The following is a 20,157-nucleotide window of genomic DNA, read 5'->3' on the forward strand; positions in this document are numbered from 1 at the left end:
AGCAGCAAGTAAAGGCAACATGTGGAGTACCTGCATGCAAATCCTACCAGCATTTTTGAACTATGAACTGAATGATTGTCCATTGTGTCACGTCGCAAGAATGGGCGTTGTACAAGAAACACTGAGTGAAGTAAAGCAAAGCTGACGGTGTCAAGCAGTGGGGAAGGTGAAAAGCAGAGTGGGAAATGAAGGTCTGTTCAGTCTGAGCTCCCGCCCATCTGCTGCAATCATAATCAGTCCCAGCTGAATGGCTGTGACAAACTGCAGCCTTGACCGGCCCTGTGAGCAAGAACCGAGAGAGATGGGACGCAGGGGGAGGAAGAGGATGAGGAAAAAGAGGGTTAGGGGGGTGCACCCTCTTTTGTCTGCCTCCCAATGGGACCAGTACGAAGGGAGACGAGCGTGGGATGGGAGAAAGGGGGAATTAAAAGGGTCCCGTTGACAGAAGCGGACAGTTAAAGAGGGAGAAGAAAGGGACCGGTCTGACTCGGAGTCGAGACCATCACTGCCACTTGGCCCCACATTCACTGTCACTAATGCGCCGAAAGAACAATGACGCCAACCATGTGAGGAAATTAGCCTGCAGGAGCAGGGTGGGGGCAGGGGAGAGAAGGCGCATGAGGAATTAGGAGAGATGCTCTACATTGCTTGGAGCCCGCTGTCTCATTCATCATCATAAAAATCTGAAAGATTCATGATGGCTGGTGATGATGAGAGTTATGCAGCGAGATAATCGTGTTTAACATAAGCACAGCTGTCTCGCAGGCAAATCTAAATATGGAGCCGGAGCCATTTGGTTCCCAGAGCAGGTGGCTGCCAATTAAATGCCATTGTCCCATTTGGGTAAAAAAGACAAATGCTCAACTGAGTCAGCATTAACACGTACGTGTGTGTGCGTGTAATCAAAATATATCGAAGGCGGTGTTCCATGCTAATTAGATCAGCAGCAAGCGGCCATTGACTGAGCGATGGTTTTCTTTTTGCTGTGCACCGACGTCCCGCACGCCCCCTGCAACTCAATTTAGGAAATTGATTGTTTAGTTGAACTTTCAACAACCTACAGTATTTTTTTTTTACAAGTTTAAACATAATGAGTGTCGATCCTGTACCTGTCCCATATCAGTGCATCAAAATGGTTCTGCTGTTAGAGGTGCAAGTGAAAAATTCCTCTCTTTGGAAACACTTGGCTGCCCATTCAGCCAGCCTGGCTCCAGTGGTGGCTCATGTACACACGGACACACAAAGGCTAGGTTAGCGTTCCACAGGGAGCCTGCGGGCGAAGGGAAGGAGACAGGACAGTGCTGAGACAGTCGCTGGAGGGCCAGCAGATCGATATGGGTAAGAGTGACGGCCTGTTGGAATGTGAGTGCAGCGAAGCACGACCTCGTCCAAAGAATGGTCATTCTAAAATTGGGTCTTCTGCTACAAAACCAGATTGCATGTTGCCTTGCGGTGTTGAGACTCATTTTCACATACCAGTATGGTTTGTTTCAGTGTACATTTTTATGCGTACCCATTGAAAAGGCTAAATAAAATATTCGACTTGCACCTACAAGATTTTTTGTCACGATGTTTGCGCTGTCAGACTACCAAATAAAAATCATGTCTCGGACTGGGTGAGGTGTCACACTACAAGTCCGTCGCCAACCAGACGTCAGAATTCAGGCCATCGGCGCAGGTCCATCAGGGAGGCGGGACAAACAGCTGTCAAAGTCTTGTCACCAGAGTGGATATGCATTGTTTCTATGTGTGTACCATGTCCAGTCTCTCATCATAAGCAGGAGGGCACTGTCATCGGATTGGTCGATGCCAAAGAACCAGTCGCCCATGTCACACTCTCGTGCGGCAAGACAAACAAAAATTCTGACATGCCAGCCTTTCGTGGTCGTGGTCGTAAATGTGTATTTCGTTGTGTATGTCATACTACACGGGCTAGACAACTCAAAATCGGCCTTGAGTCACTACGTTTGTTTGCAACACATCTGTCGGCTCAAAAAATATATTTGTGTAGTCTGGCATTGGCTATAGGCTGACCCACTTATGTCCATTTATTGAAAGACACAAAGAAAAAAACATTTTTGCAATGGAATGTAAGGAAGTGAGCAGGGAAAAGCACAATGTGATGGACAATGGATAAGGTCAGCACACAGCATTGTACCAAGCCCCTTTTGTTATATTTAATACAGGGGTCCCCAACCACCGGGCCGCGGACCGGTACCGGTCCGTGGGTCGTTTGGTACTGGGCCGCACAGAAGAACTTACATTACTTCCGTTTTATATATTTTGGAATCTGAAAGATTTTTATTTTGAAAAATGACCAGATTCTCTGTGACATCCGTCTACAGTATGTCACTCTTGACGCACTTCTCAATGAAACCCAGGAGCTAGCAAAATGAGTAAAAAATCAAATAAAACAACAACAACAACAACAAAATACATCTTTGGAAAGTTTCTTTGGGAAGGGGAAAAGTCCCAGCCAGGAGCCAGAAGAAGAGCCTACGACTTTCAAGAAAAAGAAGGCTACATTTAATAGACAGTATCAGGATTTCCTACTTCAAATACGGATTTATCTCAACGGGAGATGCCCACGCACCAAACCCACGCTGCATCATATGCGGCGATGGTGAGTCGTATTTTTCATGCACTTTGTATTTGCGGTCTATCGTATTTTGAAGGCACGTTTAAACATTACCATAGCGACCACAGAGCGTTGCGGCCAGATCGGACGTTCCTCGTGTCATGATGCGTGTTTGTTATTATGCTTCGAAAATACCACAGTTTTCATGCAGGTCATATCATATTATTTTGTTGTATTTATCCGTCACACCTTAAAGGCCGGTCCATAAAAATATTTGTCTGACATTAAACCGGTCCGTGGGGAAAAAAAGGTTAGAGACCCCTGATTTAATATTTTGTCGAAATTACCGTGGTCACGTGACTATCTTTTGGGCTCACTGAAGCAAGACCAGTGAAGTGCCAAAGAGAATGAAATAGTCAGCGGATGTGCTGCATGTAATGAAATTCAAGTACGGTTCCACTTCTTCTTTGTCTGCTGCCTGGTGCCAAATGATCTAGGGCCCGGTGGTTGGAGACCCATGTGAGGGATCATTAATATATCGGTAGTTCAGCATACGTATGTGCGCGCACTATATGGCGATCAGTGGACTCGGCACAGCCATCAGCCACACGTTCTCTTTGTGAGATTAATCCACTGTTTTTTCATCACAGATGAGTAACCAGAGGCGGACGGGGGATGCCAGCATGCGTCACTGGAGTTCATTCATTCGACCGGTGCCTTCCACTGTTTAGGTGCGCATTCCAAGACAGACATTTATCAAACCGGAAGTAACTTTTTTTTTTTTTGCTGAGAAGCCACTTAGCAATGTTTAATAATTTCTGGATGAATTCTAAACGTCAAGGGTAAGCATGCACGGTTTGCTCCGAGAATATTTAAGTGTCAACATGGCGATTCTTTCATTTCCTGCAGCAATACGAGCAAAGGAAATTCCAGAATGCAGACAGAGAGCTTGTTTGTTTACCCAACAGAGACCCACTCAGATCCACGAATATCCAGATAGATGCAAATCACAAGACGGTCATGCTGACAGAACCCATGAGTGTCTACGTTTGAAATTGCACGCGGTGAGATGAGTGTGTAATGGGACAAAATTGTGACTGCACCTCAGACATTTGGAATTAAGCATGGGTGGGTGGGGTAGGCTGTGTGTGGTGCGATGCAAGTCTGAGGAGACATCAGAGGCGCAGACTCATTTCCTCTCTGAGCACAGGAAATGCTGAAAGTATTCCATGAGCAGAATTAACTCTGATTGAGTTCATCTGTAATTAGTCTTGGATGTTTTCAGTGTGACTACAATAACAATATCAACAGTAAATCCACAAATGTCAGCGCGAGATGTGAGCTGTTATTTGCAAAATATCCCGATACATCAAAAACTAAAGTGAATCATCCGACAAGCCCACGTAGGATTGTTTTGGACTTTACACATTTTCCCGTCATCCTGTTTCCTCTGGGACAAAGGGATGTTTTCAAAAGACCTCCAAAGCTGTAGGTAAGTATCATGGAAATGACCTCCTATCGGCCTAAACCACACAACCACTACATGATAATAAAAACCACACCGCCTCGATGGGTCTTCATCTTTACACTGAGGATGTTTTGACTCGGAAGCACAGGCACCGGTCCAAATAACATCACGCTATCATGAGCACCAAAGGGGGACATTGCACACTCTCCTGGTACTGTACTGATAAACCACATTTCATTACACAGTAGGGAAGAGCTCAGACCGCACACTTTGAAGCAACATTCATTCACATACCTTTGTTTCTCAAGTCCAACAAAAGAAGGTAAATATGTGCTGAGAAAAATAACCGACGAAAAAACAGCTTAGCTTTGCGCTTAACCTTGACCGCGTCACAAGCTGAGGAAGCGTAGACCGGCATTACCATGATATTGCTTTAGTACAGTAACTCTCATTTGCTCAACCTCGACGGAGCAAAGGTAAAAGGCCTCATTAAACTACTTGATTAGCCTCTCACCAGCTCTATAAAAAGCAATGCGTGCATTTAGGCAGAGAGAAGCGTTGCATGTCACAATCCTTGGGCTAAAGGTATATGAAACAACATGATTCAAACACCCGCTAACATTCCAGCAGTACTTGAAGCTTCTGACAAAAAAAATTGCAGATTTAATTATTCTCTAACTCTGAAGGTTATTTGAAGCATTTTTACACTGCAAAATGACATGAAATGGGTGGATTAGGCCAATCATCCACATCAGGGGTTGCACATATACACATATATTTTTGAAGTGTGATCTCTTTGCATCTTAGTATAATTAAAACATTTCATTCAACCGGTCAATTCATCAAATTAGAGCTGTATAAAGCACAGCTTTGGCCCGAGTAAGACGACAGATCTTACCCGCCTCCATATCGACAGAACAGGCCTCACTACGTAGTTGGAGGAAGGATTAAACTCTTTCATCGTGGCCAGACCGCCGCCAGCGCACAGGCGTCTTGCCAGCCTGATATGCCTTGTCTTAACATCAGTGAGGTCCTTCTGAGCTGTTTCCCAGCTCGGAGCTCCTGCTATGTTGACCACGCGCGCCGTTCAAGGACATATTCTTCAAATGGCGTCTCCCGACCGGCTACATTCAAAGTCATTCTCTGAAGTGTTTTTTAACTTGAGGAAGAGGTGGCTGAAAACAGCAACAAATTACTGTATGTTATTCATCGCCAAGAATTTCTTAGATTAGCGGACATCTGATCCAACCTCCACTTTCTATCTAGCTTGCCTGAGAGGAGCTACTGCTCTATGAACATGACAAATGATTGATCAGCATTACTAATGCTCTTTCAGCTCGGGTTTCCTCACTGCCCTCCAAAAGGTGTGCGAGTTGTGAGGCATGCCATCTGCACCAAAAGGCTGTTGCCTCTCTTGTTCAACTGCTTCTGTAAACACGAGCTCAGCACAAGAGTGGGAAAATTGCTCGTGTAAAAAAAGTGCTTTAATCCACATGGAGCATTACACTGAAGCTTGTCTCAGAGATCAATTGGGATCAATTGCCTTGGCCCTGCGCAAAGCATGAATGTGTTGGTTCCAAACACATTTTATTCTCGTGTAATGAACATTCTTGTCGAGAAAGTAAATACAAAAAACAAACAATAGGTCAAAATGGACAAATCCAGTGTGCCGCCATCTGATGTTGACACGTTAATGTGGAGCTCTTCAGAAATGTCCATATATTCAGTAGACAAGTGCTGGCAGCAGTGGTCCGGTTTTGCATCGATTTCAGATGCTGAGAACGCAGCAGATGTTTCTGACGCGTGATGAATAAACAAGTTGTCGCTCATTATTTTTCATGAGAATATCATTTGAATCTGCGATTATAAATCATCGAATACAGAATAATCATTAAAAAGAAGTCATAATTGTCCAATCTGTGTAGTCCATCAGTGTGAAAGTACCCTATAATATGGTAGAATGAATGACATGAATGCACCAGGTCACTGGGTCATAAGGTAGAGGACAGAGGAATGTAAGGGCCTGATGGATTGATGGGCCCCATTGAGGTCCACAGGGATACGTCTACTACCCTACGAGCCTAATGAGGGCAGGTTTTTTTTTTTTTCACTAGTCTGCAATGTTGTAAAAGCCTTGTAGAATTGATGCAGCTTTAACTTTAAAACTGGAGGGGTAAAAATCTCGAACCCTTTGAGGGACAGCAGTTTCTACAGTGGACAGCTTGTTGTGTTATCAGGTTACAGGGTGCATGAAAGGGTTAAAGTCACCTGGTTAGGTGGCATCTCTATAAAATAACCAATCGTGATTTGTTCAGTAAAGATAAGTAACTGAGCCACATATCAAGAAACATGGTGAAAATCAAACCACGTACATCTTATTGATGTAAGGTGTGGAAAGCCTGTCACTAAATGTGAAACATGAACAGGCCTTTTGGTCACTTATTATAAGCATTGTCTGACTTGTCAGGAGATAAGTGATTTCGAGAAAATATGTGATCAAGTTTCAGTGCAAACTAAGACGGTCACAAAGTTCATGGCCTCCTTAAAAACACACACCAGGACCCTGCAAGGACGTTGGGGCCATGCAAACAGGCCATCAGGTCACTGACGGAGACTCTTGTGTTTAAATAGGGGTGCAGATGACTTGGACAGAAGGGTCATTCCTTTACGCATCCCTTTTCTTTTTTAAGGGGCGGCTTTGCTTAGTAAAGGGGCTGACCAGTGGTCATCTGCCCCCCCCCCCTTCCCACCCCTGCATCCATCCACCCATCCAGAGACCCCTCACCGCCAGGCCCTCTCTGTCCACTCAGGGGGAAAATTACTTTGAGCCGGGGGAATATGGCTCCATTGAGATGGAGAGAAGGTTCTTTCATAAAAGGGTGAAGTTTCAAAAATTGTCTCACATGTCTCTGGAAGGATGGTTGAGAAGTACGGAGGTGACAAGGTCATTTGTTTGCCATCTCCATCAGTGCTGCGGCCCCATTGTCCTGGAAAATCTTTTCCATGAGAAATGCCCTCAGTCAACCCCGCACTTGGCCCAGAGTTTAACTCCCCCACCCCTTTGTCGCCAGACACAATAAGCATTTTTGAGAGAGAGATGTGCAGCAAAATTCGTCTTGAGCTCAAAACCAAACAACATTGTTCTACTGCCTCTGACTGGAAATGGATTGGTGGCAGCTGCTCAAATCACCCATCTGAACAACACCTGCCCCAAAGTCTTAAGAAGGTCTTACCTCCAAATGTTGCGGCGCTCCTCCTCAAGCTGTTTGAGCAGCTCACCAATGCACTGGTTGGAGTCCATGTATTCCTGTCATGAGGAGATGAGAACACTGAGGAATGGAATTCACTTGAACTGGGATAATTGTAGACTGTACATGATTCATAAGTTTGAAAATGCATGTGCCGAAAGTCAGCTGGGATAAACACTGGTGAGAATAAGCCATGTAGAAAATGGTTGGATGGAATCTTCATCTGGAATCTCATAAAGCCCGCCGCTGCACCGGGACCAAATCGCAGGCCACAGCCGCAGGCCGCCAGCACTGAGCTCTCAGTACGGTGGTGCTGTAGATGCCGGCGCTGACAGCAACCGGGCTCCCAAGAGGCGGGACCACGGCCATGGCCCACCACAGCTCCCACAGCAGGACTCCCACCCAGAAGTTGTGCATTGAACAAAAAATATACAGAACTGTAATTCAACCAGAAGCATGATTAAGTCTCACATGTGAGGTGACCGCAACTTCCACAAATGCCAGTGGAGGATGGCAATGATGCTTACCAGGATAGAGCCACATTTTGCCGTTAGATGTCAAAAATCATTGAATGTAAATTTATTGTTGAATCCCTTGAAACATGCAAACCGCATTGAACTATGAAATCTATTGATGATTTTTTTTCCTTTCTTTCTTCCAGTTTTTATTTCTTTCTTGTAATGTGTTCATACATTCAATGAATCAATCAAAAAAAAATCAATCGATCCATCCATCCATTTTCCAATACGCTTATCCTCACAAAGGTCATGCAGGTGCCGGAGCCTATCCCAACCGTCTTCGGGCAGTAAGCGGGCGACACCCTGAACCGATTGCCAGCTCACATCCACACCTAGGAACAATTTAGAGTGTTCAATCAGCCTGCCGTGCATGTTTTAGGAATGTGTTTGAGGAAACCAGAGGACCCGGAGAAAACCCACGCAGGCCCGGAGAGAACATGCAAACTCCACACAGGAAAGCCGGAGCCGGGATCAAACCCACGACCTCTGCCCTGTGAGGTCGACGCGATAACCGCCGGACCACCGGGCCGCCTTTCATTCAATCAATCAATCAATCAATTCAACCACGAGTTTTGTTTTGTTTCGTTTTTCTTATGATTGCTCAAGCAGACAACAGAATTTGATTTGATTTGATTAGACTTTTTATTTGGTCTCCGGTAGGAGAAACTTGCTGGCTCAAACATCTTCCTCCCATTAGCAACACAATCCCATAATGATTTCGACTGGCGCACAAAGGCCTTCATTGTGAAAGGGCTCCGTCAGAGGAAATATTTACAGGCGACATCAAACACGAAGTAAGGCCGGCCGAGTCAGTGGTGTCATCAGGCAGCCTGCTCCCAATGACAAGGCACCAGAACACTCCTCAGCGAACATGCAGGAATGCCAAGAATGCCGTGTGCTTGTTGTCATGTGGATGGTATTTAAAGCAAAGATTTAAAAAGCCTGCTCACGTTTGCGGTGCAATGTTCCATCTTCAGCATGGCTTTAATTCTGACCCCTTTTACGGCAGGGGAGAAAACTGCACCATTACTACCAAAAAACAGCTACGGTACTCACAGATCTGGAATTGCTCAAACTTTACCTCAACCATGTTTCTTGGAAACTTGTGGAAGTTAGTTCTGTAGTCGAACACCATTTAAAAAGTGCATGAAATGAAAACAAAAAAAAAACATTACATTAAGTGTTTATGAGCAACGGTTCAGAATTTCTTGTAGCAAAGACCTGATGCACTATATTCACTTTTTTACTTTGGCCACCCTCAAATGAAAACAACAGTAACAACAAAAAACATGAGGATAGAATTTTTTCGTTTGGCATCAGTTGTGTATATTATTAAGACCGAGACGATTTTATGACCAATTTATGCAGGTATCCGGATCATTTAAAAGGTTTTGTTTATTTTTTCTTGCAACTGAAAACCTTTAACGCATGACCAGGAACTGCTGTAGATAAAACTATCTCTGGTTGCATATCAAGTGATCTTATCAATTCCTCCAATACTTTGCTACGTTCATAGACTGGCAACATTGTTGATAGCCTTCCCATAGATCACGGAAATGACAGACAAGCCTCGTGTGTGTCAAGATGCACACTGATAAATCACACATCTTCTGGATGAGCGTACTTTAGACGGTTTTGCTTTGCTGATTACAATCTCAATTGGTGACTCGAGAAAAATCTGAAACGTGCAGTGTGGAGAAGGCACACTTTAAAGCAGCTGAGACAAATTTGCTGATGAGGAGTGGGGAAAATAAATACCCGTTGATCGATACTCACAGACTCACAGATGCTCAACAGTCACAACAATCGATAGCGATTACCTCAAAAGTGCTGATTTCCATTGTGTGCCTGAAAAATGATGTTAATCACGTCTTTAAAAATGCATTTTATTTACTTACAAGGTTATTTCCGTGACCACAGTAAATTTCCTTTTTTACACATTTGGCTCTCAAAGATTTTTGTCCACATGTACAAATAAAGCATGTTAAGGTCAGCAGTTCCCATAAAATACAAGGTTGTGACCTATCCTCTCCGTCCCTTCACCCACGCCTGCCTCGGCTTGCTGGGATATTTCTGACTGACCGTGCCAGCATGAATTCTTGGATAGTAACACCAAACCCTAAATTGCAGCTTTAACAAGGCAGAAAGCCTCAGCGAGTCAATGGGCCAGCCAGTAGAACGCAAAAGTGTTTTGTGTGCAGAGAAAATATCTCTGCTATCCAAAATCACAAAGCAAACATTCACACGGGCCAATAAGGCTTACATCAAGAGCAGACTTCTGCTAAAATGGGGTGAAAGAAAATCCATCTGCGAATTCAAGTGAAGGACTGCAGTCTGAGAAATTAATTGCAACCGATCTATTAAACTTGCAATATAAGTGTCTGTATATACTCCAGTCATTGGGATTTCCATGTTCAAATTAACAATCTGACACATGTGCAACCTTTTGCACCTCAAGTGGAAACCACGGCAGCTTCTGAGCTTGCAGAGACTCAAAACCGCAGTCCAATTATTTGGCCCAGAGGTTTTCCCTTCCTCATACAAACAAATACCGTACGACTATTACCACTACTACTACGACTACTATGTAGTAGTGCATACTGTGCATTTTGAAGCTTAATTTTAACTTGACTTCCCGTGGCCCTAAGCCGAGAGTCATATTGCTTGAATTGTAGGTTGGAAGTTCAATCGGTGGCTTGACAAAGTGACCTTATTCAGCAGCGGACGTACACTGAACAAATACTGCCAGTTCATGGGATATTCTTTTCCTTCCTATACGGCCCAAAAGCCATCATGTCAGCCAATACGGATTACCTGGGAGACAAAAACAACTCTGTTCATCCTCTTCAATGGGTTTGAGCTATCTGATGTCCCAACTCGAGCAGCACCTTTTGCTGCGCCCAGTCCAAACATCAACACCTCACCACCATCAAGAATCATTGACGGATTATCTTTCCAAACGCGAGCCACCATCAGTGCTCAAAATAGCCCCCCTTGTGTTGGAGTCTTTATCGGGCTCTTTGAGTTGCACAGAGCGCCCCATTCATTCCAGCGGGGAACACTGGCCAAACTGTTCACTGGGCAAACCGCACACGGGGAAATTGGGAAAAGGAGTTGAGGAGTGAAAGTGTACAAAAACCGTTGACGCTCTTGTAGGACGGACATTGCCGCATACGGTGGATACCCATACTAGCTTGACAGGGCTGCTAATTGTGTTAATAAGGCCACACTTTAAATACAGTCATTAGAACACCTGCGCTATTCCTTCTAGGACTTGAAGTAATTGCCCAATTCACACTCGCTAAACGGAACGCACGGTCTGTATTTATGGTACCACTTTAAAAATATGCGCTGAAGCTCTCTGTGGATGAGGACATGAGGGGTGCAGAATTGCCCAGAGTTTTACCAGCCCGGGTTTTATCATCATCTGGGGACTCATATTCTGCCAGGTGTAGCCACGGCGGGAGATTTTGGATAGGGGGGACGGTGATGAAAGATATGAAAAGCAAACGGGGAGCTGGGTGGGCTGAGGAGGTGAGGCTGGCTGCCGCGACTACAGAGAGAATCCCGGTCTGAGAGCAAAGACAAGAAATGCTGCTTGCCCCCAAATGAGACGACATCTCGGCATTCCAATCATGACTTGGAAATGAGATGAAAGCGAAATTGATAGAGAAGGAAAAGGGCAGACGGAGCTGAGTGATGCCAAACATATTTGCCTTTTCACTTTTGAAGTGCGAAGTAGGGCTTCTGTTTAGCATTTCATGGGAATAAGGCACACCTTACGGAGAAGGTCAAATTGTGAGGTGGCACCGTGAATGACTGGTTAGCACATCTGCCTCACAGTTCTGCGGCTGGGTGTTCAAATCTGGGCTTTGGCCTTCCTATGTGGTGTTTGCAATTTCTCCCGACACTTGTCTAAGTCTCCCAAAACATGCTTGGTGGGTTCTTTTAGAGCTCTAAATTGTTCTAAGGTACGAAGGTGAGTACGAATGGGCCCCGTGATCGTCTGTCGAAGTTATTGGTATACCATGTCAGCTGGGACGGGCTCCAGCTCACCCTTGACCCTAATGAAGTGCTGTAGAAAATGGATGGATGGACCTTTGTGGTTATTGCCAAACAGTTATTACAGGCCAAGGTGACAAGCAGTTGCAGCAACAATCGGGACTCCAAGCATATCTTCTTGCAGGGCACTTCCCAACTGAGCTTGATCTTAGCCCGTGTCTTTTTACGCCTAAGTCTGATTGATTGCCCTTTTATGCGCCGAGCTTGTCGACCCAGGTGTCGGGCAGATGGTGTGGCTGCTCTCAAATATTCACATCATCTCCTACTTCACCCAGCTCCTTGCCTTGGAATCAAAGAGTGCTCACTTAAGCTGCCGCAACCTGGAACAATTGAGCATGCGATGCTGTGTTTTACCTTGACCACCTGTGCGTTTCCTGTCCCGGCTGACAACGCCGGAGACGCTACAGTTGTGAGATTGCTTCGGGAGTAATATACAAATAGCGATGAGAAAGAGATGGGTTGTGGTGACCTAAGACCCCGGCGACAGGCTTGAGTACAACGATTAATCCCGGGGCCATAAATGATTTGTCATCCTTTCGCTGCAGACGGTGGGGGAGGCTGCAGCCCCCGGGTGTGCGCGGGTCAGCGCCAAAAGGTTTCGACTTGAATGGCTGCTGTAAATCCATCCCTCCCCTAACCTCCGGGTCTAACTGTAAATAACACTATCCTCGGTCAGCTTTCTACGTTGAATAATACACGCATTGGTTTACGTCCTTTGACGCGCATTTGGCAATGTTCTTTTGTCCGAGCAGCATTCCAAATTCAACACGCACGCTGCATTACAAAGTTTGCACGAATTCAGCAGCATGAACCACTTAGATCGCAGTCTTGGAATTCCAATCTGAATTCAGAGCCAGACACGTGCCATATTTACACAATTAATAGCACTAAATCCTTGTTATCGTCTCATGCGCAGTCTTATTTTTAGCAGCTACACCAGTTTTAATGTTTCCAGATGCGTGCTGGTGAGGAATTTGAACACAGGGCTGGTTCTTATTAAACCTCCCAAACGGGGTGACATCAGCAGACTTCTTTTCAACTTGGCAGTGAATCATACTTTTCAGTGGAGTGTCAAAGGTCAATTTTATCGATAATACTCCCTCGTTTATAGAGCCCACTTTGAGCAAAGAAACTTGATTTCGACATGTTTGCGTTCCAAACTTTCCTAGAGCACCACAATCGGGTAATTACGCCGCTGCTGTGGGAAAATGTTGCAACGCAAGGGCCCAAACTTCCTTTGCTTAGGCCAGCTATTTGCTCTTACAATAACAACACTGTTCTATCATTACTACATGTTTACTCAGCTAACGCTTTTATCTGGGGCAACCCCCCCCCCCCCCCCATTGACCCCCCTCACCTCCAGCCCCTTCTAGCAATTTATTCTCCCATTCTCTGACGCCTCTGGAAGCTATTTCTCAAGCGGCACTGGCCAACGGGCTGATTGAAGTGAGGTAGCAGCTTCTTTCGAAGGCTTTACAATAGCTCACCCATCAGATGCCCTCTACCCCTGAATGCATTACCTTCAGCATGAGCTGTTTGCCATGGCATTGTACATCACACACTGGTCCATTCTGCATTGTTCACTTGTAGGTCACAAGTTGCATCAACCGCATGGGGGTGTATTATTTGTGGAGGCGGCCAAACACGCACGCCATTCACTGCACGGTGAGCTGTGAAACATCCACAGAACATACGGTAAGGAGGATTTTTCAGTCTGGCCTCAAGCCACATGTATTCTATTGAGGGAAAAGGTTCTGAGACGTGTTGATTTATGTAGGTCGTCTTCATCCTTCTTCTCACCTTTAAGCAAAGAGAAGATCTAAGAAACCTGCAAAATTGAGATATATATTTTTTTTTTTTTGGATACGTGGAAGTTGACAGCTACTGCAGCTGTAGTACCAGATGGATGTTTGGTCACAGCTTGATAGCCCTCGGGTCCTCAAAATTGTCCCTCAGTGACCGCTGTGGCCGTATAGAAAGACAATCATTGACCACTGACTCTACACAATCAGCTCCTGGGCATCACCCCATCCTACACAGAGCATCCCCCCCTAGACACAAGTGTTCACCTGGGGCCCGGCTCGCCTCATAAAATCCTAATCGCCATTCTGGCCACAGCAAGTGAGCACACCAGGAAATCAAGGAGTGCATCACCATAAACATGAGTGATTGAATTGAGTGATGAGAGGCACACATCTCATATTGTGTCCTCTGAAACTAACTCCATAAATGCCCACGTGGACAATTGTTTCTGGATGTGGATGATGTTGATTTTTTTTTTTCTTCCGTCTTTGACATCTAGAGCCATCGATTCATCTTGAAAACCAGTTATGGAACTTTATCAGGTACATTTAGCGTATATCCTTTGACTCCTGTGCTGGGCAGTGTACTTGGAAGATGTAGCGAACCGTCACGCTACATTAATGAAGCTTCACTGATGTGAAGCTACCCACCAGAAAAATGCAGCAAGCTTAGCTAAAATGTTGCAACAGCGCCAGGATCATGAAAGTAGCTTCATTATTAAGAGAGTGATTTGATTCAGAACAGCAACATTACGACCAAACTACAAAAAAATATATTGTTAAACTAGTAACACCATTCCGGCTTAAAACGGTTTAAATTACTCATGTATTTAATTTTTAATACAATTGCTTCTCAAGTATTATTCGAATGTGATTTTCCTAGCCAGAAATATTGCATTCAGTGTCAAGTTGTGCATACATGGATTTTCCTGTAATCATTAAAAGAGTCTGCTTTTGATTTTGTTTTACTACTTGCTGTAACCACATTGTAATGATTCCTTTAAAGTACAACAGCGGTTTTGGGAGCTTATTTTACAAAAACGAACGTGTCAAAATGATTTCTTACCTGCAAGTGAGATGGAAAATTAGAAGATCAATGTCATGAAGGGAGAAAAGCAGGTTCTCCACAACACCTTGTTACATGCCAAAGGCGGAGCCACTTGAGTCAAGACAGACGTCTCCGTTTATGATGTCTCAGTCGTGCTGCTTAGCATAAAAGCACTTTAGCGAGAAATTAAGGGAGCGGTGCCTGCTATGAAAATAACCGCTTTGAAAGACGCCAGACAGGATTTTAACCATTTTCACAATGCGACATACAGGCCAACTCTGCACAGGCTCAATCATAAACATGCAAATGTGCACCGTGTGACACATCCCGCAGCCACGCGGGCAGGTGATTTCCTGCGCACAATACCGCCCAGTGTGAGCCTTCAAGACAGGCTTTCTCCATCGTTTTGGATTGTGCAAATGACCCTTTGAAGCTGTCAACAATGAAAAAGTATACAAGCCCCAGGGACGCTGGGTCAGGGCTACTACAGGGTCAGCTGGGACACACACACACACACTTATACAGTGAGCAAACAGTCAATGCTCCAAACTCCAGGGATGCTTAAGCACAGCCTGTGTGCTTCATGTATATTTACGCTGCTTGTGCATGTTTTGTCATCACACATGACCTACTGAGTGTCAAAGGTTACAATAAGGATAAAAATCACGAAGGTATTCATTTCTGTATGACCACAAGTAGCTGACACGTGAGAAGCACATACAGTCATCACAAAATAATTCTTATTGCAACTACCGTATTTTCACGACTATAAGGCGCCATTAAAAGTCTAAAATTTTCTCCAAAATGGACAGGACGCCTTATGATGCGGGGCGTCTTGTCTATGCGCTGAGTTCCAAAACCTGACTGACAGCCGACACGCTGTTTATATAGAGAAAAGGCGGAAGTGACTGTGGGCAGGCATGCGGCAAAGAAGTCGGCCAATCAGTGAAGGGTGGGCGTGTATATATACATATATGGAGAGAAAGAGAGAGAAAAGGCAGACGTGAGTGACAGGCATGCGGGGAAGCAGGCCGCCAATGAGTGAAGGGTGGGCGTGTAAGTGGATGCTAAAGCGACGCTACAAGCAGGTACCAACACCTGTATAGAGTGTGGCTATGTGCATTGTTGCAAAACAACTTCGGTTTTGGTTTCTAAGAACCCCCGAAAATAAATTCTACAAAGAGACACGCCTACGAAGCTCAGTTCAAACTTCAAGCCATCGGTTATGCTTTTGGCATGCGTGCCCATCTCACAGCAGCGGTGAAAAACCAAGTCAAGCAAATGAACTCTGAGCTTGCCGTTATTACCGGAGGCTTGACTAAAGAACTCCAACCGCTGGACATCGGCATCAACCGGGCGTTCAAAGTAAAGTTGCGAGCGGCATGGGAACAATGAATGATCGATGGCAAACACAACTTTACAAAGAGTGAGAGGCAGCGAATTATAATTTGCGAATGGATTGTGGCTGCTTGGACGAACGTGTCTGCTTGCACTGTTGTTCGAGTTTTTGGCAAAGCCGGCATCATTTCTGTGCAATGAGAGTGACTGACAACGAGAGGGAACACGGCGTTTTTGATGGATTACCGGTACTTGCACAATTGTTCAATTCTGATACAGAGGATGAGGACTTTGATGGATTTCTGGGTGATGATTGATCGAAAAACGTGAGTACATTGTACGATGGCTAAATAAAATACAACGGAACTCCGTTTTGCTTCGTTGCCTTTTTAAAAACGTGTTTTTAGCTTGTATCTGTATGTCTTGGCATGCTACCGTATGCTACAAGCTAACGTGTTTTTAGCGTGCGCGCATGCATGCCGTATGTTTAAGCTGCCGTATGTTTTACCACTTTAAAATCGCGCCCAATAATACAGTGCGTTTTGTCTATGTGTAAAATACAGAAATAGCACCCATTAATGAGACTGCGCCCAACCATACGGTGCGTCGAATGGTCGTGAAAATACGGTAACTTTATTTATCCATCAGCTTTAATGGTTCCTCTTGAAACTGCCTCTAGCAAAGCTGACATTTTTACAAGCGGCGTTGCACAACCATGGCACTACACCCAACATGGCCTCAATATTTGGGAAGTGTGTCTGTGTGCTGGCCTGCGAGCTAATCTATGCAAAGCTCTAAAGCAGAAACACAGTGTGTTTAAAGCCAATAAGGCGCTATCAAAACCAGGGCAGAGTTAATTAATCATCTCGGCATCCTTTTCATGGCCCTCCCATGACTGTCCCAAGGGTGTGTGTGTGCGTGTGTGTGTGTGTGTGTGTGTGTGTGTGTGTGTGTGTGTGTGTGTGTGTGTGTGTGTGTGCGTGCGCCGCATGCGCGCACGTGTGCATGTAGGGAAGCAGCAGGGTGCTGCAGCTTGCAGCTGGGGGATATTTGCATAGAGTTATAGGGGGTAGCAGATTGCAATGATACTTCTAATTTGCCAAAATACAAAAAATGAGCACCATTGTATCCCATGCAAAATCTGATTTACTGCATAACTGTAAGTAGCGAGTATAAATCATGGCAATTTCATATTTACACTTTCTTGCTTCTATGATTTTAGGACACGTAGTATGACTACAGATTACCGGTAATCAAAACAACCTTTAATATTATTTGTACGGAGCCTGTTGATGCCAAAGGGGTCATCCTGTTACTTTTTTTTCCATTTTCATTTTGCAAGCCAGCCGAAAATGAGGAAAAGTAAGCTTGCTCGCTAAGATGCACACGGAGGACATAAATATCTGCGATCACATGCGCCATCAGTGTATGTATAGCTTTCATTGGATTGCCAGTAAAAGCGAGAGGAAAATGGCCCCGGAGCCCCAACAAAGCTTCATTTTGAGCCAAACTCCCGAGAAACACGTGAGTGACGATACCGATGCTTGGGATGTGTGTTGCACCATTTAAGTATTTCAAGTTCAGTGGGTCAGTGTGAATGTGTGAGGAGGTTCGAGTTGGGATTTGGAGGTGAGGGGGTGGGGGATGCTGGTGTTCTCTGGAGGTAATCTGGGCATGACAGTGGAATAGGATGGAAAAATTCAATCATGCATCACAAGGCTCGCCAGTTCCTGGCTTTTTGTCTCACTCCTTCTCTTTTCACGAGCCATTAGTCACTATTCAGTTCCTGTTAATGTAATTAGACATAAGATATATGGCGTTACAGAGCTCGGCGGAGACTTACAGGATGTCAGTATGAATGCAATACTGCAATCCACCTCTTGCACAAAGAGAAATGGAGCACAGAAATGCCTCTCCGCTCACCCAGTCCCGCCCCCCCTTCTCCCCTCCAAAAAAGATCAGGCGCCACACTTCTTTGTTTTTTTTTCAACATCCTGTCACAATGTTCGTGACAGTCCACACTGCTTGTGAAGACGCACAATCCAGCAGCATGGTCAAGATATGGAGCAAGTAAGGATGCGGCGCGAAATTAGTCGCATCACAGCTTGTCTGCAAGTGACCTACATTTTTGCTACACAGATATGGTTCCCTATGCGCACAGTGCACCACGGGTAAGATCAAATAACTTCACATAGAAATATTGGAATGTCACTGATAGTAGCCGAACCATAAACATGCATGCACACTCGCTTATACATCCTCGAGCTCCCCACAATAAAATCATCATCCTCTAACCTCCAGCAATTCGCGTCTGGCCAAATGTACGGTCGGTAGTTATAAATTTGCCCTGACTGGAGGGCTCCCTGATTATCTGGCAGCCCCACACACTGCCCCAGTTTCTTCTTCCACGGACGGGATGGAGGGATGACACTCACCGCCAGTTGTTCAAGCACGGGAACATTCCTGATCCTATGGACGGAACGATCGGCATCCTGGCTCATCCTCGCTCCCGTCTGCCACTTTCCTGCTGCCTCTTCTTCCACCTCATTCCCCACTTCTGCCCCAGCTGAGTCTCAGCTGCTGTATGCCACTGCGTGTGGATGTGTGTTTTGTGGTGTGTCCGTGTGTGTCCGTGTGTGTTGTCGCAGGCAGTCAAGTGTCTTGTCTGAAATCTTGTCTGTCCCCAACGAGGCCGCATCAGCTCTATTCAATATTTAATCCTCCTCGTGAGTGAGCTTTACGTGTTTTCACGTTTCAAATGCAGTGAGTGACAACACTTTGCATTTTCAATCAAATTGGATGGACCCCTGGATTTGCCTCTTGCAGCTCCACAATGCGGCTCGTGAAAAAAAACTGCGAAACTTCAAGTCATGAACCTCATGATCCCGTTTGTAACTTGAAACGTTCTTAAACCGGGTAATGTTTGCCATTTAAATTAATGGAAATATAATGAATCGGTTCAAGGCCCAAAACAAAGTTATACTTAGGAATTATTTTTTTCACCGGTGTATGGTTAAAAATAAAAATAAAAATGCAATAAAGAAATAAGTGAAAATATGATGAAACTTTTATAATGAAATAAAGGTTTCTATTGCTCATTACTTTGGCATACTGATCGAAAGAAACACTTTTTCTGTTTAAAAAAAAAAAAAAAAAAATCATAAACTGGGTCGTCCAAGATGAATTTGCTCCGGATTCCTTCTGGCCATTTTTATCATTTTTTGATTACCTCGCTCACGCTATTACTTCCTATTTCCAGAAGGCAGCACTGTGAAGAAAATGTGACTGCCTCTGGCATCTGTGATCGAGTACATTTTTTTTTTTTTTTTTTAATGCTTCATGATTGAATATATTGTAGGCAGGTGGGACAACATTCATGGACGGCTATTTTTGGCGTAATTCCACCAATATTGACCATAATTAAAGAGGTGTGACATTCAATAAATAGCATACATACTGTAGGTAGTTTATGTAAAAAATATATATAAATATATTTTAAGACTTCTTTTAGTCTACCTCCTCATCATTACCGATTGATTGATAGAGGATGCCAGACTTCTGCCTACAGATGCAAATATTTCTGCCCTGTGCTGCAGAGGGATAAATCCGGTTTTCAGTTTACAGCAATGCGCTATGCAAATTGCCAATTGCCTACATGCTGTAAGAAGTGGCACAACATATATAGATCCGCTCAATCCTGCCAACACCGTTCGTACACTGAAATTAGTGCGCAAATACAAGTTTTTTTTTTCTTTGAAAGTTTTATTCAGACTCAGACTTCCGCTGTACACGGAATATGCCGGGATCACTTAAGAAGAAAAAGAGGGAACCTTTATCTGTGTACATCAAATAGTACATAAACTGGGTCTGGATGGTTCATCCTCTATATTTCTCAAACAAATTATAGAAAGACTGACAACAGCATTTCTGAAGTCTATGTTTGTTTAAAAGCAGGCTCATCTGGAACTGCCTTTACTTACTAAGTGGGCCTTCTTCCTGAATGATTAGACTTGCTGTCTGCCAGAGAGCATATAACCTGTCGGCCGTGGCGATGATTCATGTGAGCCGAGAGGCAGGTAGTGTTTTGCTCACGTG

General features: G+C 44.6%; 1 protein-coding gene across 4 annotated transcripts in view; it reads right to left on the reverse strand.

Annotated features, from left to right (window-relative positions):
• Positions 1–20,157, reverse strand: part of LOC147209930 (nck-associated protein 5-like) — an 80,878-nt gene that overhangs the window by 51,128 nt on the left and 9,593 nt on the right. For 3 of the 4 annotated variants that reach the window (XR_015101641.1, XM_086117960.1, XM_086118241.1), the window contains exon 3: positions 7,280–7,353. Coding sequence is in view for 3 of the 4 variants with exons in the window: in XM_086117960.1 (XP_085974086.1) it covers positions 7,280–7,353 (74 nt within the window). In the remaining variant the exon portion in view is untranslated. Of the gene's footprint in view, positions 1–7,279; positions 7,354–18,497; positions 18,585–20,157 lie in introns of those variants that run through there. The other variant, XM_086118040.1, reaches the window with a different exon arrangement.

Source organism: Hippocampus guttulatus, chromosome 1, assembly GCF_054856545.1.
Source record: "Hippocampus guttulatus isolate MCC_2025c chromosome 1, RoL_Hgut_1.0, whole genome shotgun sequence".
Classification (NCBI taxonomy): Eukaryota; Metazoa; Chordata; class Actinopteri; order Syngnathiformes; family Syngnathidae; genus Hippocampus; species Hippocampus guttulatus.